Source organism: Hibiscus syriacus, unplaced genomic scaffold (assembly GCF_006381635.1).
Source record: "Hibiscus syriacus cultivar Baekdansim isolate YM2019G1 unplaced genomic scaffold, ASM638163v2 tig00000452_pilon, whole genome shotgun sequence".
Lineage (NCBI taxonomy): Eukaryota > Viridiplantae > Streptophyta > Magnoliopsida > Malvales > Malvaceae > Hibiscus > Hibiscus syriacus.
The window spans coordinates 1,467,850-1,493,046 of record NW_024061787.1 but is presented as its reverse complement, the minus strand read 5'-3'; the positions used below and the strand labels follow the sequence as shown (position 1 = coordinate 1,493,046).

The following is a 25,197-nucleotide window of genomic DNA, read 5'->3' as shown; positions in this document are numbered from 1 at the left end:
ATATATTATTTATATTATTATTATTATTATTTATATTTTTATTAATAAATATTATTACAAACAGGCCAAGTCCGGCCCAACCCAGACGAGCCCAGTTACAACAGTAACCAAACACGGTGGCCCAGATCCCAGAAGCCCAAGCAGAACCCTAAACCCATCTAGGGTTTGTATCATCACCAGCAGCCGCCAACTCATCATCACCGTTGGATCTGACTTTGATCCAACGGTCCCCAGATGCTCCAGCAAGAAACCCTAGGGTTATCATAACCCTAGGGACCACGCGGCGCCGCCCCTGAAGCCAACCAAACCCACCGACTGTCTTCTGCCAGGTGCCTCGTCCAGACGTCGTCTCCACTGCCAGATGGTCCAACCAGTTGCTACCGATGCTGCTGCTTCCACGACGCCGGCCTCGTCGAGCTTTTCAGAAGCCAGCTGCCTCACCAAATCAGTGCTCTATGGTGAGTCACCGCCATAGCTTGGTGACTCACCAAGGATGCTACCCATGGGACCGGTCCGATGAGAGCCTCATCGAGGCTATAAAGCCATCACCTGCCAGAAAAAGTAAAAAAAAAAAAAAAGAGGAGGAGGAACCCACAGATACGAACAGCAACCAACAACCAGAACAAAAAAAAAAAAGAACACAAACGGATAGCAACAGAGAACAGAGACGAGAAAAAAAAAAGGAAGACAGAAAGCTACCATTGATCCCAATCAACGACAAACCAGTAAAAAAAAAGAAAGAAGAAGAGAACAGAGGAACTTACTCTGTCATCGGAGAACCCCAAACGTCGCCGGAGAACCGAAATGCCGAAGGTGAAAATCATAGATTTACGATATATTATAGGGTTTTAGGTTAAAATAACCTTAGATCGGACCTTAGGACGTTTAGATCTACGCTTTGGGGGTATTTTTGGTAAATTCCGGCCACCGTTTGCGGTGGCCGGCGGCGGAGTACGGTGGCCTATGGTTGCCGGTTTCCCTCCGGCGAGGGAAACTAGAGAGAAACCAGAGAGAACTCTGGTTCTCTCGTTTTGAGAGAGAAATGAAAGAGGCAAATGAGAAGCTTGGCCCTTCGGGCCAGGCGTTTAGGGTATTTAAAACCCTCCCCAAACGACGTCGTTCTGGGGAGGGTATCTGTGTAATTTAAGAAAGGGTAAACCCTTTCCGCAACCCTTATAGGTCCGCAACTTTTCAATTTAGTCACTGAAATTAACTTTTAATCATTTTAATTTAGTGTTTAAATTTTTTTATTATATTTAGCCATTAACCGTATTAATAATATTTAGGATAAATGTCATATTTAGTCCTTTAATTTTAATAATTAATATTTTAATATGAATAGTATGTTTTAATTTATTTTAATCTGATATTCGAATTTTATATAATTTTATTTTAGTCACTAAATTAATAAATAAGAAAATAGCATGTTTAATCCCTATAATTTTGATTAATTATGAATTAGGTATTTAATTTTAATTTTACTATAATTTAGTCACTAATTTTAAATATTTTCATTTATTTTACTGCTTTTAAATATATAGTTCTAATTGTATTTTTATTGTTTTAATTTTACTTGTTTATATATTTAAATATTTTTATTATTATTATGTAGTCATAAATATATATATAATAAATAATAATTTATTTTTTCAATAAAATAATTTTAATATTTATTTTTCAATATCAAAGAAAATGGCAGTCTTAATACAACTGGATGTCCTATTCTGGTATTTTAAAAAATAAATGCTATAAAAAATTATTATTTAATTTTATTCAAATTAATATTTATCAATATCAAAGAAAAGAGCTGTCTTAAGGCACCTAGAAGTCCTTTTCCGATATTTTTAAATAAATAAATATTTTTTTATTTATAATTTTGAAATAATAGGATTATAAATTAAATATATTTTGATTTTTTTTATTTTTATTTTAGAGACAATTTATAATTAAAAAGTACCAATTTTGGGCGTTGTAGGGGTGCTAATCCTTCCCTAAACGTAACCGACCACGAATCCCTTTTTATTTTTAAAAAAAGAACGAATTTTTGGTTATAAACGCAGATCAGTTCATTTTTTAATTGATGTTTTCTTAAAACTCTTTTAAAAAATAATTTTTAGGTATTCGACCTACCTAACCCAAAAGGCCGATGGCGACTCCCAAATTATTTTCAAAACCATTTATTTATATCAATTTTCTCGTCAAGAAAATATTTCGTGCCCGGACGAAAAACAGTTACGACAATTATTATTATTATTATTATTATTAAAAAATAATTACAAACAGGCCCAGATTGGACCGGCCCAATTACAAAGGACCCAACTGGCCCAAATCAGAAACCCTAAAACCCAATTAGGGTTTTCTATCCAGCTGCCGCCGCTTTGCTTCTCCACCGTTGGATCTAGCATTGATCCAACGGTCCAGATGGCGCCAGACGAAACCCTAGGGTTATGATACCCTAGGGACTACACCAGCTGCCGCCGCTCCACGTCGCTCCAGCCGTTGCCACGCCCCAACCGAAGGCTCCAGAAGCTCCAATGCCAGCCGTCCACTTTATGGCTATGGGTTGAGTCACCACTAGGAGTCCGGTGACTCACCGAAGGGTATTCTTTTACCCGGTCCGATGGCCACACCGGTGATGGCTATAAAGCCATCACCCCATCTGCGAAGAAGAAAAAAAAAGAGATAGACCGAGAGAGACAGAAACAGAGAGAAAAGATACAAACGAAGAACAACAACCCACAACCAGCAGTAAACCAAAAGAGAAATGAAAAGAAAGGAAAGAAGCTTACCGAGGAAGCCACCGGACCTCTTCAAACGTCACCAAAACCTTCGAAAACCGAAGGTACTTCTTTAGATTTGCTCCGATCGGGAGCTATTTAGGAGAAAAGAGCACCGGAACCGTCCTTAGGACGGTCCGATCTACATAATGGTGTAAAAATAATTTTTTCTGGCCACCGGATGCGGTGGCCGGCGGTGAGAGTCACGGCGGCAGACGGCTGCCGTCTGGTGACCGGCTTCCCTCCGATGAACGGAAGCTAGAGAGAAGGGAGAGCGTTTATTCTCTCTCAGTTAGAGAGAGAAAAAAAAAGAAATGAGATATGGCCCGAAGGGCCAGCCGGATTCGGCTTTAAATAGCCCTTCCCGAACGACGTCGTTTCGGGGAGGGCTATTCGTGTAATTAAATAATAGTTAAATCCTTTTCGCAGTCAGCCTATTTTGTAAACTTTACATTTTAGTCACTAAATCGAGTTTATAATCCTTTTAATTCGGTTCTTTAATTTCAATTTTATTTATTTTAGTCCTTTATATTAAAATAATATATATAGGGTAAATAACAGATTTAATCCCTTAATTTTAATAATTAATATTTTAATCCGAGTTTATATTTTTAATTTATTTTAATCTGATATTCGAATTTTAGATAAGTTTTATTTTAGTCACTGAATTAATAAATAAGAAAATAGCATGTTTAATCACTATAATTTTGATTAATTATTAATTGGATATTTAATTTTAATTTTACTATAATCTAGTCACCAATTTTAAATATTTTCTTATAGTTCTAATTGTATTTTTATTGTTTTAATTTTATTTGTTTATATATTTAAATATTTTTATTATTATTATTAGTCATATATATAATAAATAATAATTTTTTTTGATAAATTATTTTAATATTTATTTTTCAATATCGAAGAAAAGGGCAGTCTTAATACAACTGGATGTCCTATTCTGGTATTTTAAAATTAAATATTATAAAAAATTATTATTTAATTTTATTCAAATTAATATTTATAATATCAAAGAAAAGAGCTGTCTTAAGGCACCTAGAAGTACTTTTCCGATATTTTTAAATATTTTTTATATAATTTTGAAATAATAGGATTATAAATTAAATATATTTTGAATTTTTAATAATAGAGACAATTTATAATTAAAAAGTACCAATTTTGGGCGTTGTAGGGGTGCTAATCCTTCCCTAAACATAACCGACCACGAATTCCTTTTTATTATTAAAAAGAACAAATTTTTGGTTATAAACGCAGATCAGTTCATTTTTTAATTGATGTTTTCTTAAAACTCTTTTAAAAAAATAATTTTTAGGTATTTGACCTACCTGACCCAAAAGGCCGATGGCGACTCCCAAATTATTTTCAAAAACCATTTATTCACATCAATTTTTCCGCCAAATAAATTTTTCGTACCCGGACGAAAACCGGTTACGACAGCTTGGCGACTCCGCTGGGGACTGGTCAAACTTTTAAAATCAATTATAAATTGTCTCTATTAATTATAAATTAAAATTTATATATTTAATTTATAATTTTTTCTTTTCAAATTTTTTATATATTTATTATTTTCGTGTCAGAGGTTTGAACAATTCTCCTCACACACAACACTTGCATTGCATAACATAAAGCTCTATAATTGAGTTTGTCCCTTTTAAGTGGGAGTGAAAGCGACGTCTTTGTGAGAATTTATTCTCCGTGTCAGACCTAGCAAGTAACTTTCGGGGTTCATATGCTCTATATCTTCGTGAGAATTTATTCTCCGTGTCAGGCATAGAGAAATGTATCCCCTCGAATTGAACTCGATCCACTTTAGTCTGTGATGGACTAGGATTGAGGGTTATCAACCCAAGGGGCAATAACCAGGACAATTCGGGTACCTTTATTCTTAGATCTAAAACCTTGCATATAATAAACCCTAAAAACTCTTCCGATCTGAAGTCATGCCGAAATTTTGTCCAAAATAGGTGTACACACAGGAGAAATGAATTCTAACTTTCCTGTTAATTTATTTATTTATTTTACTGATTAAATTACATGTAAATTTAAATTATTTAAATTATGAAAAAGCATGTTTAAATAAAGATATTTAGGTAGATATTATTGTTAAATTCTTTATTATGTAAACTAATTCATTTCTTTTTGTGTGTTCTTTATTTTTTTTATTTTGCATAGCATCATACAGGATAAAAGGAATTGATCCTCGTGTTAATTGTCTCATTGGAAAGCCTTCATCCATGGATAAAAAGTGTTCAAATCAAATAATTCTAAACTCAGAAGTAAGACAGTGGGCTGAGGACTTACAAAGACAAGAAGGAGACAGTCTGCAGGATGATTATGTATCTGACTTGGCCAGTTATGCTCCAGTTTCGCTAAAAAGAAATCATATGCAAGATTTGCGAAGCATTTGGGAAAGTTGGGATTCAAACAAAAAATTGCAGTTTTATCAGACTTACGGAGACATCCCATATTTGCTCTATGTCGAAGTTGATGATGAATTACTCAGAGCCCTAATTCAATTCTGGAATCCAGGGTACAATTGCTTCACTCTCAATAAGGAGGACTTGGTCCCTACTATTGAAGAGTACACAACTTTGCTACATATAGAAGGGGCTTTGGAGAATCGAATCTATTCAAAGTCAATTAAAACTCAACCCTTTCGAGTTAAATTAGCAAAGATTGCCGGGGTACGAGAAGAATGGGTGGCATCCCGTACAAAACAAAAAGGCGAAAGCGAAGGCATTGCTTGGACCAACATTAAAGAACTTATTCAGAGTCATCCAGACACTAAAGTACGATTCGATCTATTTGCTCTGGGTATGTATGGTATGGTCATCTTCCCAAAAGTAATGGGATATGTTGAAGCTGCAGTGGTAGATTTGTTTGAACAGCTACCGAAAAAGATTAATCCTGCTTCTGCAATTCTAGCAGAGACCTTCTGATCGTTAAATGCTTGTAGAAAGCTAGGAGGTGGACGATTCTCAGGGTGTACCCAGTTGTTATATGTTTGGGTCCGTAGCCATTTCTGGAAGACAGAAAAGGTTTCATACCGACGCTTTAATACGGATTACTCACCATTAAAAGAATTTCTGGAGCAAGAATGGCCGAAAGAAATTAAGAAAGATATGTGGATTAATGCTTTTCGAAATCTGCAAAGTAATGACATTGTTTGGCGAGCCCCGTAGCAAATCCAAAGGGAATTCTTTTACAAATGTGGTGATTACAATTGGATAATGCTGCTCGGATTATGGGGAGGAATTGGATATGCACCACTTCTGGTCATAAGACAGTATGAAGGTCGTCAATTTGTACCTGTCACCATTGGATTACATTCATCTGAGTTCGCATTCCACAGCAAAAATTATAAAAGAAATATCATGGAAGCCGTTACAGCTTGGAAAACAACTTTTTGTATCCGAGCTAAAGCAGTAAAAGAAATGCTAACTCCTGATTATGAGGAATGGAGATATGTCAGGAAAAATGAAAATATTCCTCTACCAGATCAAAATGAGGATATCTCTATGGAAGATCGCATTAAGGTGGTTCCATCAGAGATTGAAATCCTGAGAGTTGAGTTTGAAGCAGAAAGAAAGAGAAAGCTGGTCAAGAGAATTAGAGCAAATGAGACGAGATAAAGCTATGTTGGGTGTTGATATTGACTTTCATTCATCACAATGTGCAATGTTGAGAGAAAACAAAGAAAAAGTTGATGGTGAATTTAGAACATTAAAGAAAAATTACCAAGAGTTATATAAATCCCGGAAAGCATCAGGACCGAGCCAATCAACAGTACAGATGACCAGAGAATTGAACATCGAGAAAAGTCGAGTTGAAGATCTGAAAGGAAAGAATAGCCGTCTACTCAAAAGCCTTGAGAAAGGAAAGCAAAAAATGGAAGATTTTGAGGTCGACAGAAGAGAGCGAATTATAAAACACAAGGCTGAACACCGCGAGATCATGAATGAAATGCAAAGAGAAAGGGATCGAGCCAAAGATTTAGAAGAGATGAAGAATGACATCTTTGATAAATTTGAAGGTGAGAAAAATATCATGTTCAAGGGATTTGAATCTGAAATGAACCAGCTGATTGCTGAACTTGAAGTCAGGGGCCAAAAGATTGAAGAGTTCAATATTGAAAAAGAAAAATGGGAGTTGGAAAGAAAGAATTTAAACACCAAAATTGAGATAGAGCAAGAAGTGGCTAGCAATTGGATGCAAAGATGCAGAAACAAGAATGTTCAAATCCAGAAGATTAATCAAAGAACGCAAGAAGCACGAACAAAACTTGAAGAAGATCTGGATCAGTCTAGAAACAAAAACTCAGAGTTTAATGCTTATATTTTGCAACTTGAAGAGTCATTATTTCAAGAAAAGGTTCGTCTAGGACCTAATGATCTCAAAGAAAGTAATGAAGAAAGTGCTTCACTGCGAAGACGCATTAGAGATCTTGAAAAAATTCTACACAATTGTCAAGTCAGAATCACTTAATTAGAGCAAACTCTGGAAGGAACTAATGAACAATGGCAAAAGTCAACTGATTTCTATGTTGAAAGAAGTGAAGAAAGAAGTAATATGGTGTTCGAGGCCATGGTACAAATGAGCGAAGTTGCTAGATATGTTGGGGAACTAGCTGTTGAAGCTAAAATAATTGAGCATCAAGTTGATCCAGTTTCTAAGTTCGGAAAGAAGGTGTCATGGTTAATGAAAGAAATTATAGAGCTTAATAGGAAAGCTACGCCTTATCTGTAGTTATGAACTATTATAAAGAAACTTTTGTATGCCGATGAAAGTTGTTCTATGACAGTTAACTTTTTGGGATCAATACATTTTTGCATACATACATTTTGCATACATTCATTATTCATTTCATGATTTTCTTTATGGATATTTTATTATTAAGATAAAATTCATTAATTAAAATTTGGAAAAAATAATATCAAAAGATTTTTCAATCGCAGTTATTCTGGACAAAAGAGAAATACAACATCACTACGGTACTAGACAAGCTACTAAGAGAATTATGGAGGATAAAATACAACGTATTGAGGAACAACATAATAAAGAACAAGCAGAAATGAGAATGAAGCTGGAAAAAATTGAAGCCAGTATTGCAAATTCATAAGACATCATGATGCAGAAAATAGAAGACATGTTTAAAAGGCAGGCTATCATTGGAAAAATGCATGAAAATCCTATATCTTTTGACCAAGAACCTATGTATCCTCTAGGTTTTCCACCAGAACCAATTTATCATTCTGGTACTACACCTATACAAATCAATGCTCGCACATCAGCATTTCAAGAAGCCAAACCACATGAAAATCGACAAGTGGATCCTGCATCTTCAAGCAAAAATCCGCTTATATCAGATGTGAAAATAGGGGATTTTAATACTGAGCATTTAATCCCAGATTTGAATGAGCTGAATGAGAAAGAAAAAGTAAATGAAGAATTGACCAGACAGATCAAGAGCTTAGAAGAACGAATGAAATCCGTGGAAATAATTGAATCATTCTACGGGTTTGATGCTAGTGAATTGAGTTTGGTTCCAGACTTAATCCTCCCCATCAAGTTCAAAGCTCCCGAATTTGATAGATATGATGGTACTACATGCCCTTCATCCCACATTACTATGTTTTGTCGCAGAATGGCAGGATATGTGAAAGACGAGAAATTGTTAATTCACTGCTTTCAAGATAGTTTGACAGGACCAGCTTTAAAATGGTATACTCAATTGACTAAAGCCAACATTAGATCCTGGAAAGATCTGGCTAAAGCATTCTTAGAGCAGTACCGCCATGTAACAGACATGGTCCCTGATAGATGGACTCTCCAAAATTTGGAGAAAAAGAATAACGAAACGTTCAGACAGTATGCCCAGAGATGGCGTGACACAACAGCCCAAGTTCAACCACCTTTGTCAGAAAAAGAGGCCACAGTAATATTTGTCCATACATTGAAAGCTCCTTATTTAAATCATCTAATGGGGAATGCAACCAGAAATTTTGCAGATTTGGTCATTTCTGGAGAACTCATTGAAAATGTCTTGAAAAGTGGCAAAATTGAATCAAATGAGGGGTCTAGTTCCAAAAGACCTATGTACCGGAAAAAAGAGAATGAAGTCAACAATGCAAACTCTTACAACAAGGATTCATCGAAAAGTGTTACAATAACCCAGCCAAGGGTTAAGAAAGAGGAAACAAACACTAATCGAGCAGAGTCCAGAGGATCTCGAAAGGAAAATGAAAGGTTGTCTTTTACACCTTTACCAGTACCATATGCTGAGATTTATGATTCGCTATTAAAAGCATATGTCATACGGCCCTATCCTTTGGTTCCCATATAACCACCATTCCCTCCTTGGTATGATACAAAGGCACACTGTGTTTACCATGAAGGAATTACGGGTCATTCTATTGAAAACTGTTTGGCATTCAAAAGGGTGGTTCAAAATTTGATCAACACTGGAAAGTTAGAATTCAATTCAACATCTACATCAAATCATCCATTGCCAAATCATGGAGATAAAAACGTGAATGCAATTCAGGAAGAGAACAGAAAGAAAGAAAAAACTGACATTTCTGAAATTAAATCTCCTTTTGTTTGGGTATTTCAACAACTCTCTTTAGCCGGTATAATTCCACAACAAATCAGGCCAAAACATAATGAAGGCAAGAATTATTGTGAATATCATCAAGAGAAGGGGCATGAAATTCAACTATGTCTTGAGTTCAGGGATTTGGTGCAACAATTAATGAATAGCAGAGAGATAGAATTCTTTGAAGAAGAACCAGGGAAAAAAGAAGATGATGTTTGCTCATCAGAGGATTCTAAACCTAGTCAAATAACAAATGATCCTGTGATCATTAATGTGAAATCATCTACGGTAATTCCTGTACCAATAAAGCCGAAAGTAGTTATCACCACTCCTCTACCATTTCCATACAAAGATACCCAAAGGGTACCTTGGAATTATACTACCAATGTTTCAATGGTAGGAGGATCTGTTTCTCTAGAAAAAAACGGAAGAGAAAATACAGAGTCTGGGTACAACATTAACATCTGAAGCAGTGAGTGAAGTCAGTTTCTTTACAAGAAGTGGGAGATGTTACTCTCCCGAAACATCCAATGCCTCGGAACCAGTGAAAACAAAAGGAAAAACCATGGTAATACCCCAGAAGGTATTTGATGATGAATCCCCTCCAGCATTCAATGAGCCTGTGACAGAAAAACAAGCTCAAGAATTTTTGAAATTCCTGAAACATAGTGAGTATAGTGTGGTTGAACAACTACATAAACAACAAGCGAGAATTTCTATTCTTGATCTATTGATGAATTCAGAAGCACATAGAAATGCTTTGATGAAAATTCTCAATCAAACATTTATCCCTGAAGATATATCCCTCAATAAACTTGACAAAATTGTGGGACATATAGCCGCTAACAATTACATAACGTTCACGGATGATGAAATACCTGAAGGCGGAATGGGGTCAGTAAAAGCTTTGAATATCACGACACATTGTCATGGTCATGTGTTGCCAGGAGTATTGATTGACAATGGATCCGCTCTCAACTTGATGCCTCTAGTCACATTTCAAAGAATGCCTGTGGATAAATCACACATGAAGAGTTATCAGAATGTGGTACGAGCCTTTGATGGTACTCAAAAAGAGGTTCTTGGGAAAATGGAAATACCGTTGTTAATTGGACCAATCGTGTACAATATTGACTTTGTGGTGATGGACATCCACCCTACATATAATTGTTTATTAGAGAGGCCATGGATTCATTCAGCAGGAGCCGTTCCTTCTTCATTACATCAGAAATTGAAATTTGTTGTTGATGGACAACTAATATGCGTCGGAGCTGAAGAAGAAATCATTGCGTCTGTAACAAGTGATGTTCCATATATCGAAACCAATGATGATGCTCTTGAATGCTCTTTCCGAGCTCTTGAATTTGTAAATGCAACCTTTATTGCAGAAGGAAGCAAAATTCCATATCCCAGATTATCTGATTGTACCAAGATGACGGTACGACAAACTTTAGGCATCGGAGCTAAAGCTGGGAAAGGTTTAGGAAAGAATCTTCAAGGGATTTCAGTTCCTGTAAATATACAGATGAAGAAAGATCGTTTTGGGCTTGGATTTAAGCCCAATTTTCAGCAAAAGAACAAAGAGATGAAAAGAAGATGTGAAGACAGAAAGGTAAGGTTGAAAGGGAAAGAAATCCTTTGGGAACACATGTTTTTCCCACAGTTGAAGACCACATTCAGATCAGGGGGAATAATTAATGTAGAACAACAGCTTATTGAAGCCTTTAAAGAAGAAAAGTTGACGAAAGATCAAAACATAGTTGAAGAAGCTATGAATGGATTATTTATCAACATGATCATGAATGACAACAAGACTGGCAAATACTTGGATAGGATTCGCCCATGTTTTCCTGGAGAAACACTCAACAATTGGACCACTGAAGATCTTCCTATAGTTTTTAATATTAACGCAGAGTAATATTCAGAACTAATCTTTATGTTTAGCTCAAAAGTATGAAAACTTTTTGTTATCTTGTAAAGGAAATTAGGTTAAATATAAGAAGTTTTCTTTAAAATTTTCAGATAGCAATCATTCTTTACATTTTCTTACATTTTTACATTTATTTCATAAATTTACTATATTCTTTCGGAAATATGTCCGACTTAAATTTGCAGGTGTCACCATGTTAATAGCATGTTTATTCCTAAATTTAATCAAGAGATAAATTTAGAGCAACCTATATGTCTGGAAGAAATCAATGGGTGTGAGGATGAACGGGAATGTGATGTTCCTACTGAACTATTAAGATTGGTAGAAAAAGAAGACAAACAAATTCTACCCCACAAAGAAGAGATTGAGACTGTGAATCTGGGAACAGATGAAGAAATGAAAGAGGTGAAAATTGGTACTACTCTGACAATCCAGATAAAACAAGAATTGATAAATCTTCTTCAAGAGTTCAAAGATATATTCGCCTGGTCTTATCAAGATATGCATAGCTTGAGTACAGATATAGTGATGCACAAGCTTCCAATCAATCCAGAATATAAACCGGTCCAACAAAAGCTCAGACGAATGAGGCCAGAAATGTTGTTGCAGATCAAAGAGGAAGTGATGAAACAGATCAATGCAGGTTTCCTACAGGCAGTTAAATACCCAGAATGGGTAGCCAATATTGTTCCCGTACCGAAGAAAAATGGAAAAGTTCGAATGTGTGTGGATTACAGAGATCTCAACAAAGCTAGTCTGAAAGATAGCTTTCCATTACCCCACATAGACACATTGGTGGACAATACTGCAGGACACACATGGTTTTCTTTTATGGATGGCTTTTCAGGATATAATCAGATAAAAATGAATCCTGAAGACATGGAAAAAACAACATTTGTAACCATGTGGGGCACATTCTGCTACAAAGTGATGCCATTTGGATTGAAAAAGCAAGGGCAACGTATCAAAGAGCCATGGTAACTTTTCATGACATGATGCACAAAGAGATTGAAGTATACGTGGATGACATGATTGCCAAATCCCGAACTGAAGAAGAACATATTCAAAACTGAGAAAGCTTTCCAGAGATTGAGGAAGTATCAATTAAAGCTCAACCCCGCAAAATGCACTTTTGGGGTAACTTCCGGGAAACTTTTGGGATTTGTGGTCAGCAAAAAAGGAATTGAGATTGATCCAGATAAAGTAAAAGCAATTCAAAATCTCCCACCACCCAATACAAAAAAAGAAGTTCGAGGCTTTTTGGGAAGATTAAATTATATATCTCAAGAAACTTTGGATATTATTAAGAAATATTTATCCAATGCCCCATTTTAGTATCACCAATGCCTGATAGACCGTTAATTCTACTTGACGGTCTTCGAAAATTTGGGATGTGTACTAGGACAGCATGATGAATCTGGAAGGAAAGAAAAAGCTATTTATTATCTGAGTAAGAAATTTACTGATTGTGAAATTCGATATCCACCAATACAAAAATTATGTTGTGCCTTGGTGTGGACTACTCGAAGACTCAGACAATATATGTTATACCATACTACTTGGTTGATATCAAAACTTGATCCTTTGAAATTCTTAATGGAATCACCAGCTTTGACAGGCAGAATGGCTAGATGGCAGATGTTATTATCTGAGTTTGATATTGTATATGTCAACCAAAAAGTGATAAAAGGAAGTGTCATAGCTGATTTTCTGGCCAGTCGTGTATCAAATGATTATCAGCCTTTGAGCTTCAATTTTCCCGATGAAGATTTGTTGTGCATATCCATGAATGAAGAAGTCAGAACAAATGATGCATCTGCATTTTGGAAGCTTTACTTTGACGGAGCATCCAATGCTTTGGGACGAGGAAATCGGGGCAGTGTTAATTTCTCCAGAAAATATTTATTATCCCTTTACAAGTAGACTGGATTTCTTTTGCACCAATAACATGGTGGAATACGAAGCTTGTGTCATGGGATTGAAAGTAGCTATAGAAAGAAAAATCAAATGTCTCAAAATATATGGAGATTCATCATTAGTGGTGTATCAATTGCGAGGAGAATGGGAAACAAAAGATCCCAAATTGTTGGAATACCGAAATTTTACCCTCGAATTAGTGAAAGAATTTGAGAGAGTCACCTTCAATTATCTCCCTCGAGAAGAAAATCAAATGGCAGATGCTTTGGCTACATTAGCTGCTATGTTTCAAGCAACTAAGAAAGTTGATATGATGCCAATCAAAATGCAAGTATATGAAATTCCTGCACATTGTTATAGTGTGGAAGAAGAAGTAGATGGTAAATCATGGTATTATGATATTCTGCAATATATCAAAAATCAAAGTTATCCACCAAATGCATCGGAAATTGATAAAAGAACCTTGAGAAGAATGGCTGCTGGATATTTTCTTGATGGGAGAGATTATGTATAGAAGAAGCAATGATCAAATTCTATTGAGATGTTTAAATACCAGCGAAGCTAGAAGCATCATTGAAGAAGTACACAGTGGAATATGTGGAACACATGCAAATGGTCTTTCCATGGCCAGAAAAATAATGAGATATTGATACTATTGGGCTACCATGCACACAGATTGCATTGATTATGCAAGGAAATGTCATAAATGCCAGATATATGCAGACAAGATTCATATACCCCCATCTCCTTTACATGTAATGACAGCGCCCTGGCCGTTTTCTATGTGCGGAATAGATGTCATTGGAGCAATCACACCAAAAGCATCGAATGGACATTGTTTCATCCTTGTGGCAATTGATTATTTTACCAAATGGGTTGAAGCTACTTCATATGCCAATATTAAGAGGTCCACAGTCTGCAAATTCATAAAGAAAGAGATAGTTTGCCGGTATGGCCTACCAGAAAGGATCATTACAGATAATGCTCTGAACCTGTACAACAAAATGATGACCGAACTTTGTGCACATTTTAAGATCAAACATGCAAACTCAGTGGCATATTGTCCAAAGATGAATGGGGCAGTTGAAGCAGCAAATAAGAACATCAAGAGAATCATTACAAAGACCACTGAAACTTACAAAGATTGGCACGAGAAGTTACCTTTTGCTTTATATGCATACCGAACTACTGTTCGAACATCTATTGGGGCAACACCGTTTTCTTTAGTCTATGGGATGGAAGCAGTCTTACCAATTGAAGTTGAGATTCCATCGCTTTGAATATTGAGAGAAACAAAATTGGATGAATCTGAATGGATCCAAGCTAGAGTTGATCAATTGAACCTTGTTGAGGAGAAAAGATTGAAAGCTATTTACCATGGACAGATGTATCAGAAACGGATGATGAAGTCTCATGACAAAAAAGTACATCCAAGAGAATTCCAAGAGGGTGATCTAGTACTAAAAAAGATTTTGCCTATACATAAAGATTTCCGTGGAAATGGATGCCTAATTGGGAAGGGCCATACGTTGTGAAAAAGGCCTTTTCCGGAGGAGCATTGATCTTGGCAGAAATGGATGGAAAAATTCTGAGAAATCCAATAAACTCGGATTCTGTCAAGAAATATTATGCTTGAAGAACAGAAAAAAAAAGAACAGAAAAAAAAGGAAAAAGAAAAAAGAAAAAAAAGGGGGGTCAAGATGAAAACCCGCAAAGGGCATCTTGTAACCAAAGGAAGGATTTGAGTTGAAAACCTGAAAGGGCGGCTCAAATGCATGTGGATATTAGGCATCTGGCAATTGAACACTCTTAAGATTTTGACAGTTTGGGAGAAACTTCACATCTACAAGCATTTTGACAACGTTTGAGATCTTCCAGACAAAAGCTTACATCATTACTCTAAATTGTGTCAATTTGATTAATTTAGAAATACTTATGCTAATAATTTGTTGAGACATTTGAATTTTTATCAATCTTATGCTTGTCATAACTTTGAATACAATTCTATCTATTTTAAGTTCAATTTATTTAAGATTCAATTTATTTTCGAAAATTCAATTTATTCTTCTATGAATTAACATAATTTTGAAATAAGTTAAAGATTTATGAATATCACTTTATGTTAATACCTTTTAAATGCATGGAATATAAAGTAAACCAATCATCATCATCATAAATCCATGAACAAGTCATTATTTGCACTCTGGATATATAGAGTAACATTGATTACAGTATTTCAAAAGTTGAAGATGACAAGTTTTACTATCAACTAAACTGTTCCATGATTCAAAAAGAATGGGGTATATTGGAGCAGTAGAAAAGATAGTTCGTTGTAGCAATCATTACAAGTAAATGCACCAACAAAAATCTTTAAGCCCATGAATGATGCTTATTTCTTCCAGTAAGGTTGTTACAATGGATGCCACCGACAACAGGGTTGAGTCCATTAAAAACTACTCATCAATTGCTCCAGTCGATCATCATTCAATTCTTGCACATCTGTTTTCAAAAATATGCCAAGACAATAAAAGGAAACCTCCGCATCATTGATCCCAGAGGAAAGAGACAGGACATTGATACCACCATGGAACATGTCTCTATACAGATCCTCGTGTATGGTTTTTAGGGAAACCTAGAAGCATTTCCACCTCATCAGATTCAAGTGGAACAATTTTATTCTTTTCAACCCATACCAGATTCTATTTTTAGCACTCATCAAGAACATACTTCTGGACACTCGAATGTAGCTCATTGTCATAAGCTTCAAGAGCCTTACAGATCCTTTCTGTCAATTTGGCACTTCCTGTACATGTTTATAAACAGTTCAACTTTGTTCTTGGATCCCAGGAAGGCCATCATTTCTTTGTCAATAGAAAAGCCTCAGCACATGGAGGAAGCAAAATAAGAGAAAATCTGTTCTTAATTGGCAGAATTATGAATATAGCCCTTTTCAGTGTATTAGCATAAAAATGCTTCGAATCTACAAATTCTGGCTCTACATCGAATAAATACTATGATATTCCAGCCCAAACATTAACTGGAACAAGTGCCATGTGCTCATAGTAGAAATAAGAAGACCCAATAGCATTTTCTGGAAGTGTTCTTTGAGTTATCTGATCTGGTTTGGTATGAACCACAAAATCAATCATTGAATTTGGAAGATGAATGTGCTCATAGCATCTTCTGGAAGTGTTCTTTGATTTATCTGATCTGGTTTGGTATGAACCACATAACCAATCATTGAATTTGGAAGATGAATGTGCTCATAGCATCTTCTGGAAGTGTTCTTTGAGTTATCTGATCTGGTTTGGTATGAACCACAAAACCAATCATTGAATTTAGAAGATGAATGTGCTCATAGCATCTTCTGGAAGTGTTCTTTGAGTTATCTGATCTGGTTTGGTATGAACCACAGAACCAATCATTGAATTTGGAAGATGAATGTGCTCATAGCATCTTCTAGAAGTGTTCTTTGAGTTATCTGATCTGGTTTGGTATGAACCACATAACCAATCATTGAATTTGGAAGATAAATGTGCTCATAGCATCTTCTGGAAGTGTTCTTTGAGTTATCTGATCTGGTTTGGTATGAACCACAGAACCAATCATTGAATTTGGAAGATAAATGTTCTCATAGTATCTTCTGGAAGTGTTCTTTGAGTTATCTGATCTGGTTTGGTATGAACCACAGAACCAGTTATTGAATTTGGAAGAGGAATGTGCTAATAGCATCTTCTGGAAGTGTTCTTTGAATTATCTGATCTGGTTCGATAGGAACCACAGAACCAATCATTGGAATTAAAAGATGAATTGCATGATCGTCTTCATTAAGAAGCTTCTTTTCAAGCTTCTTCTGTTTATTCTTTTCTAAAAAATCATAGCCCAAGTTTCGCATTTTCTTGTAATTGGGATCATTGCATAATGACTTCCTACCTTTTACCAGAAGAAGTGCATCAGCAGCCTTAGTCATTTGAGCATCACATATGAAATCTGTCAATTTTGTAATTGATGAATCTGAACCACATCTCTTCATGTCTATTGAAGCTTCAGCCTCTGAGAATCCCATTTTTGTCAAGAATAACAGTTTATTCTCTTCATCAGAATCAGAATTCAAGATTTCTTGGTATTAAAAGAACTATCGATATCTGTGAAATCATCTTGAAATGTCACTTCATAATCAGATGAGTTGTTATCAGAATTAACATGTTGCATGAATGCAAGCTTTTCAAGAGCCTATACTATTGAGTTTTATTCTCAAGAGGTTTTGTGACATTATATCTACATTTGTCAAAGATGATAGATTCTATGATTTGAAGAAAAAAGATCTATTGGGATTTTACAATTGAAGAAATACTCAATTCACCAATCTGAAATCAAATAACTTAACATTCATGCATCATATTTAGGTGTTTGCAAAAATAGGTGCATTTTCATTCATTCTCATCCATATTGAATTTTGACAGGAATTTCAAAGATTTTTAGCAAAGATTCAAATCCATCATTTGATGGATTAGCATTTTCCAATTCGAGTTCATAATGAGAAGAACTCATCATTTGAAGAAGGAAGAAGAAATTCATAATGAGAAGAATTTGTTTAACCTTTTGCTCAAATCCATCACTTGATGGATCAGCTTTTCCAGTTCGAGTTCATAATGAGAAGAATTCATCTGAAGAAGGAAGAAGAAATTCATAATGAGAAGAATTTGGTTAACCTTTTGTTCAAATTCATCACTTGATGGATCAGTTTTTCCAGTTCGAGTTCATAATGAGAAGAATTCATCTGAAGAAGGAAGAAGAAATTCATAATGAGAAGAATTTGTTTAACCTTTTGCTCAAATTCATCACTTGATGGATCAGCTTTTCCAGTTCGAGTTCATAATGAGAAGAATTCATCTGAAGAAGGAAGAAAAAGTTCATAATGAGAATAACTTGTTTAACCTTTTATTCAAATTCATCACTTGATGGATCAATATTTCCAGAGAAAGTTCATAATAAGAAGAACTTATCTGAAGAGGAAGAAGAAGTTCACAATGAGAAGAGCCTGTTCAACCTTTTACATAATTTTATCACATATATGTTAGCATCAACCTTTCCAGAGAAAGTTCATAATGAGAAGAACTCATCTGAAAAAGAAATAAGAAGTTCATAATAAGAAGAGCTTATTCAACCTTTGGAATGACTCTATCACAGAAGGATATAGGTCAACATCATCCCCAGCGGAAAGTTCATAATGAGAAGAACTTATCTGAAGAAAGAGAAGAATTTATTCAACATTGCTATTATAATCAAATGAAGCCAAATGGATAAAAAAAATTATTATCTTTTCGTCTTTGCCCTATTCTTGTTAACACAAGAATGAGCAAAGAGGGGCAGCTGAAGATACTAATTTTTTTTACTCATTTTATTATTATTATTATTATAATAATTATTATTATTATAATTATTATTATTAAAAAATAATTACAAACAGGCCCAGATTGGACCGACCCAATTACAAAGGACCCAACCGGCCCAAATCAGAAACCCTAAAACCCAATTAGGGTTTTCTATCCAGCTGCCGCCGCTTTGCTTCTCCACCGTTGGATCTAGCATTGATCCAACGGTCCAGATGGCGCTAGACGAAACCCTAGGGTTATGATACCCTAGGGACTACACCAGCTGTCGCCGCTCCACGTCGCTCCAGCCGCCGCCACGCCCCAACCGAAGGCTCCAGAAGCTCTAACGCCAGCCGTCCGAATAACAACAACCCACAACCGGCAGTAAACCAAAACAAAAACGAAAAAGAAAGGAAAGAAGCTTACCGAGGAAGCCACCGGACCTCTTCAAACGTCACCAAAACCTTCGAAAACCGAAGGTAGTTCTTTAGATTTGCTCCGATCGGAGCTATTTAGGAGAAAAGAGCACCGGAACCGTCCTTAGGACGGTCCGATCTACATAATGGTGTAAAAATAATTTTTTCCGGCCACCGGATGCGGTGGCCGGCGGTGAGAGTCACGGCGGTAGACGGCTGCCGTCCGGTGACCGGCTTCCCTTCGATGAGGGAAGCTAGAGAAGGGAGAGCGTTTATTCTCTCTCAGTTAGAGAGAGAAATAAAAAAAAGAAATGAGATATGGCCCGAAGGGCCAGCCGAATTCGGCTTTAAATAGCCCTTCCCGAACGAGTCGTCGGGGAGGGCTTCGTGTAATTAAATAATAGTTAAATCCTTTCCGCAGTCAGCCTATTTTGTAAACTTTACATTTTAGTCACTAAATCGAGTTATAATCCTTTAATTCGGTTCTTTAATTTCAATTTTATTTATTTTAGTCCTTTATATTAAAATAATATATATACGGTAAATACAGATTTAATCCCTTATTTTAATAATTAATATTTAAATCCCGAGTTTATATTTTTAATTTATTTTAATCTGATATTCGAATTTTAGAAGTTTTATTTTAGTCACTGATTAATAAATAAGAAAATAGCATGTTTAATCCCTATAATTTTGATTAATTATGAATTGGATATTAATTTAATTTACTATAATCTAGTCACCATTTTAAATATTTTCTTATAGTTCTAATTGTATTTTTATTGTTTTAATTTATTTGTTATATTTAAATATTTTTATTATTATTATGTATCATAATATATATATAATAAATAATAATTTATTTTTTTCGATAAATTATTTTAATATTTATTTTTCAATATCGAAGAAAAGGGCAGTCTTAATATAACTGGATGTCCTATTCTGGTATTTTAAAATTAAATATTATAAAAAATTATTATTTAATTTTATTCAAATTAATATTTATTAATATCAAAGAAAAGAGCTGTCTTAAGGCACCTAGAAGTACTTTTCCGATATTTTTAAATATTTTTTATATAATTTTGAAATAATAGGATTATAAATTAAATATATTTTGAATTTTTAATAATAGAGACAATTTATAATTAAAAAGTACCAATTTTGGGCGTTTTAGGGGTGCTAATCCTTCTCTAAACGTAGACGACCACGAATTCCTTTTTATTATTAAAAAGAACGAATTTTTGGTTATAAACGCAGATCAGTTCATTTTTTAATTGATGTTTTCTTAAAACTCTTTTAAAAAATAATTTTTAGGTATTTGACCTATCTAACCCAAAAGGCCGATGGCGACTCCCAAATTATTTTCAAAAACCATTTATTCACATCAATTTTTCCGTCAAATAAATTTTTCGTACCCGGACGAAAACCGGTTACGACACCCGAAAAATAGAATGTACCTAAGTGATACTCCTTTTAGCTTAGAAACAGAACTTGAAAGAAGTTAGAGAGCTTTTGAAAGTGAAACATTTGTATATAACAAAAGCTGTAAATAAGCTCCCATTTATAGGCTTAAAGTAGGGGTAAAGTGATAAAAGATTCAATAGTTACAAAATAAGGAATTGTCATAAACACAATTTTAGTGACCATAAGCATTAATTTGTAACAGCTAGAAATAATAAAATATAGACCTTAATCAATAATATTTTACTGGAAAATCTATAAAACACACACACGAGTCGAATCGAATCGAACAGCACCAAATAATTTTTATCTAATATAAAATTCTTTGTATTACCAATATAATTCTCGTTTAAAAATGGTCACATTGACAGAATTAACCTCGGACGAAAGCTCCGATGAATCTAAGCTCATAAGAAGAGATTAAGGAAGAACAGAAGAATGAACAGGAAGCAATTAAGAAGAAACTGAAAATGGTATAAGAAGTATGACTAAAAATGGACACAATATTTATTAAACTTGTCTACTTGGCCCAAAGGCACTACAAGCCTATTTATACAGACCCGAGAGAGGTAAGGGCCCAAAGCAGTTATAACAACTATAATTACTTTTAGTTACACGAATACACAAATACACTATATCATTCTTCCGGTTCCTCTTGCTCTTGACTTGTTTGAGCAGAGAAAACTCCAAGCCTGTCATGCATGTGCTCAAATAGTGTTGGAGGAATAGGTTTCGTCAGTATATCTGCAATCTGCTCTGTAGCTGGCACGTAATTGACAACAAGTTGACCAGTCAAGACCTTTTTACGAACAAAATGGTAGTCAATCTCAACATGCTTAATTTTAGCCTGATGAGTAGGATTAGAAGCCATGGAGACCGTGGATGTATTATCACACCACACAATTGGAACCCCAGGCAATTGAATTCCAATTTCTTGCAACAAATGCTCAATCCAAACAAGCTCAGAAACAACATTTGCCAAACTTCTGCACTCAGCCTCAAAAGAAGACCTAGAAACAACAGGCTGCTTTTTGGAACTCCAAGCAACCAGATTTGACCCCAAGAAAATACAGTAGCCAGTCGTGGATCGTCTATCTTCAACTGACGAGGCCTAATCAGCATCTGTATAGCAAACTAAACTAAACATACCTGCTTCTTTGAACACCAGCCCATGGCTAAGAGTTCCACTGAGATATCTCAGTATACGTTTAACAGCTTTTCAATGAATGTCACGAGCGTCATTCATGTATTGGCTTACCTTATTGACCGCATAAGTAATATCTAGTCTCGTAAGGCAGACATATTGAAGCTCTCCAATAGTGCTTCGAAAAAGATGAGCATCACCAACATCTGGAATTCAAAGAATCGTCATCAAATAAACTTTTTTTAGTTCCTCATTAGGCACATTCGACATCAGTTTTTCATGGAAAGAAACTTCCGGAATTATTCTCCACCTCCGCATGATCCAGATCCACTGATTATTCCTCCAAAATCTGGTCCACACCATCGTCACCGGATCCAAAATTTTGAGTGTTCATATTTTTTCCATGTCTTGTGATTTTTTTATGCATAGGATGTTCAAACGGTAGATTTGGTAACTAAAACCGATCAAATTCCCATTAGCCGAATTAATTAAAATTTTTAAACATTAACTGAATTGATTTTTTCTAAAATCATTAATCGTACAAAGTTCTGCTAATTCTATTGGTGACTGAATTAATTGAAATTTTAATATTTTTTAGGTTAGATTAATTTGAGTTTAATAGAAATGTTTTTATTTAAGTTAAAATTTAATTAAGTCTTGACAATTTAATGGGTCTAGTATGATTAAAAATAATTTGATATTAATTCTTAATTGATTAATTAACCGATTTCAAATCGAAATAATCGTCACCAAATTTAAAAAAAATTAATTGTTCCCTAACCAATTAATTAGGCGAGCATCCGTTTTAACCAAACTAATCAATTTGATTGATTAATTCGATTAATCTCGAGAAGTGAACACACCTAATACTGTGATGTCAAATATTGGTCAGCAAACCGACTTTGTCCACCCCAAGCATCAATTTAGAAACCATTTATTTTTCTTTTTATAACATTTTATGTAAGTTAAGCAATTCATGTCATATGAATAGTATACTATCATTTTTCTTATTATTACCGATAATCGGTTGAATTAGTGAGATGAAAAGCTAAATTTTTTAAGTAAATTTAAAGATTTAAATCTTGACGTTTACTAATGAAACAAACAAAATTAGAAGAATCACCCCTTTATTTAACCTTTACAGTACTCAATTCAAATTAATCAGTTAATAATTTGAATACCAATGATAATATCAAAAAATCAGTTTTAATATTCCTTTGTCTTCTAGATAAATCACCATACATATATAGTCATATTTGTCCATCTAGATACAAGATTGCTCGTATGTTTTTTGTTGTATGTGGAATAGTAATTGATTATCGTTTGTAAAATGATTTTAAAACATGGTCCAACATCCGAATGCCGATTGGTGCATAATCGAAGAGCAGGATTTGAAACCTCCTCACCCAAATCAAAACGAAGAAAAAGCAACAAAAAAACCGTAACCAACATTCGACATCATACGCAAGATTTTACTAGTTTCTCAGTAGAGTGGATACTACACTACTGCTAGTCTGATAGGATCATACACTTCATTACATAACCATCACAAACATTTTATTACATTATTCATACTCTTAAAAGCTTCAAAGGCCTCGTCCTTTCGAATTAAACCTTAGGTGCCCATCCGGCGATCACATATTCCTCAGCAGCTTGTGTTTTCACAAATGATTCGCGAGAGAAAACCAACTGCAGTTTATAAGACAAGTTCAATTTTCCTGCAATACATCGAAAAGAAAGTAGTAATATACCTTCATGTAATTTCGGACATTGGCTAAGCTTTCTGGAACAGTCCACTTCTTGAAGTGGCCAACAGCTACCTCAAGATGGTAAAGCTTTGGTGCTAAAGCTAAATCAACAGCAATTATATTTTCACCAGCAATGAATGGACCCTGATATATACATCAACAACAAATTGATTGAACACGTTCGACATATAATCGTATACAAAACTCGCTCCCAAATCTAAGTAACACATAATAGATGCAAATTAGGATAAACTGGAATGTTAAAACAATGTTTTACTCCAATTGGTGTCTTAGCATATGTGTTGGATGATTGGACATGAGTATGAGATATGATCTTTTCTATTTATGAAAATTATTGCAAATACACAAAGTAAATACATACACTCGCTCTCGAGTCCAAAAACATAAATATAAACCTCAAATTTATAATCACTTACATGAGCCTTAAGATGTTCATCCAGTGCCTTGAGTTCAACGAGCAAAGCTTGCTCAGATCCATCATTTGCATCTTTGCTCTTCAAAAACGTGGTGAATGTTCCGAATATGTCCGATCCACTGCAGTTTCAGTCGTAATGAACCCGTCAAATTGCCTATTTCAAATCTAGCCAAATCACCAAATTTTTTGTGTAGTATGATATTAGATGGATCATTGGTTCTTGATTCGATCAAATCCGATTCTTTACTCATCGGAGAAAGAAAAATATATATATACACATATATATAATTGATGGACCTTGTGAGTAAATTCCAAGGTAGAACAGTAAAAAGAATGCAAGAGACAACTTACACAGAGGCAAACTCAGGAGGGGTTTTGAGAGAAGGGTGAGGGTATTTTTCTTCAAGGATCCCAACAATTACATCAGAATCGGGCACCCATTTTCCATCAACTTTCAGCACTGGTACTTTCCCTTCTGGACTTATCTCCAAAAACCTGGCAAAAAAAATTCACGAATTCCATAATTTCACAGGGATCCATTTGCTCAAAAACTCCGAGAAAAGACGAAGATAACAGGTTTTTCCAGTTAAAATCATAAATTTAGGGCAAACCATTTGCTAAAACACTGGAAATAACACAAAAACACCAAAAAAGGGATCAAAGTTGGCATCTTTCAGTATAAAATAATATACCACAGTGGTTTGTCGCTGATATTGATAAGGTGCATCTTATAAGAAAGCTTCTTCTCCTCCAAAGTAAGGAGAGCTCTCTGGCTGAATGGACCTGGAAAAACAAAACATTATGAAAATGTAAAAGTAACTTCAAAACCAAAATCACCCAAAAAGAAGATAAAATATTGAGAAGAAAATGTGCGGAAAAAAAGAGAGAGCATACAGTCTCCAAGAACATTAGGGGCACCAACAGCAGCCTTGACACAAATCTCTAAAGCCATTTTTTCCCTTTGAGAAAGTTAAATTAGTTTGAGAGTTGAGAGAGAGTGAGTGATCAATACGAAATACCTGCTGAAGATGGTAGATTTAAAGCAATTGTTGAGCCTGTCAACTTCTAATTTGTGGCGATGGGGAACCGCCCGACACGATTAAATAGATATAAGGGTAAACTATGTCAATAGTCTCTTTTGTTTAGGATTTATTCGAATTTGGTCATCAATTTAAAAATTCGGAGTAAATAGTATGTCCGGTTTAAGTCCCTCCACCATTAACCCTTAACGAATATGTGACATAGTTGAAGAACTAAAATTGAACGAGAGTTAATGACCGATGGACTAAAATCGAATATATCAATAATATTAGGGACTAAAATCGAACATATCAATAATGTTATGCATTAAAATCGAACAAATCGAAACATTAGGGAACAGGA

The 25,197-nt window shown here is 34.9% G+C and overlaps 1 protein-coding gene across 1 annotated transcript; it reads right to left on the bottom strand.

Annotated features, from left to right (window-relative positions):
- Positions 1-23,069: 23,069 nt before the first annotated feature.
- On the bottom strand, positions 23,070-24,850 carry LOC120205539 (glutathione S-transferase DHAR1, mitochondrial-like). The gene is made up of 6 exons (XM_039205390.1): positions 24,709-24,850; positions 24,507-24,597; positions 24,166-24,309; positions 23,816-23,933; positions 23,382-23,522; positions 23,070-23,319 (listed from the first exon to the last, which is right to left on the bottom strand). Exons 1-6 carry the CDS (start codon positions 24,764-24,766, stop codon positions 23,239-23,241), a joined length of 633 nt encoding a protein of 210 aa, XP_039061321.1. The 5' UTR covers positions 24,767-24,850; the 3' UTR covers positions 23,070-23,238.
- Positions 24,851-25,197: the final 347 nt, after the last annotated feature.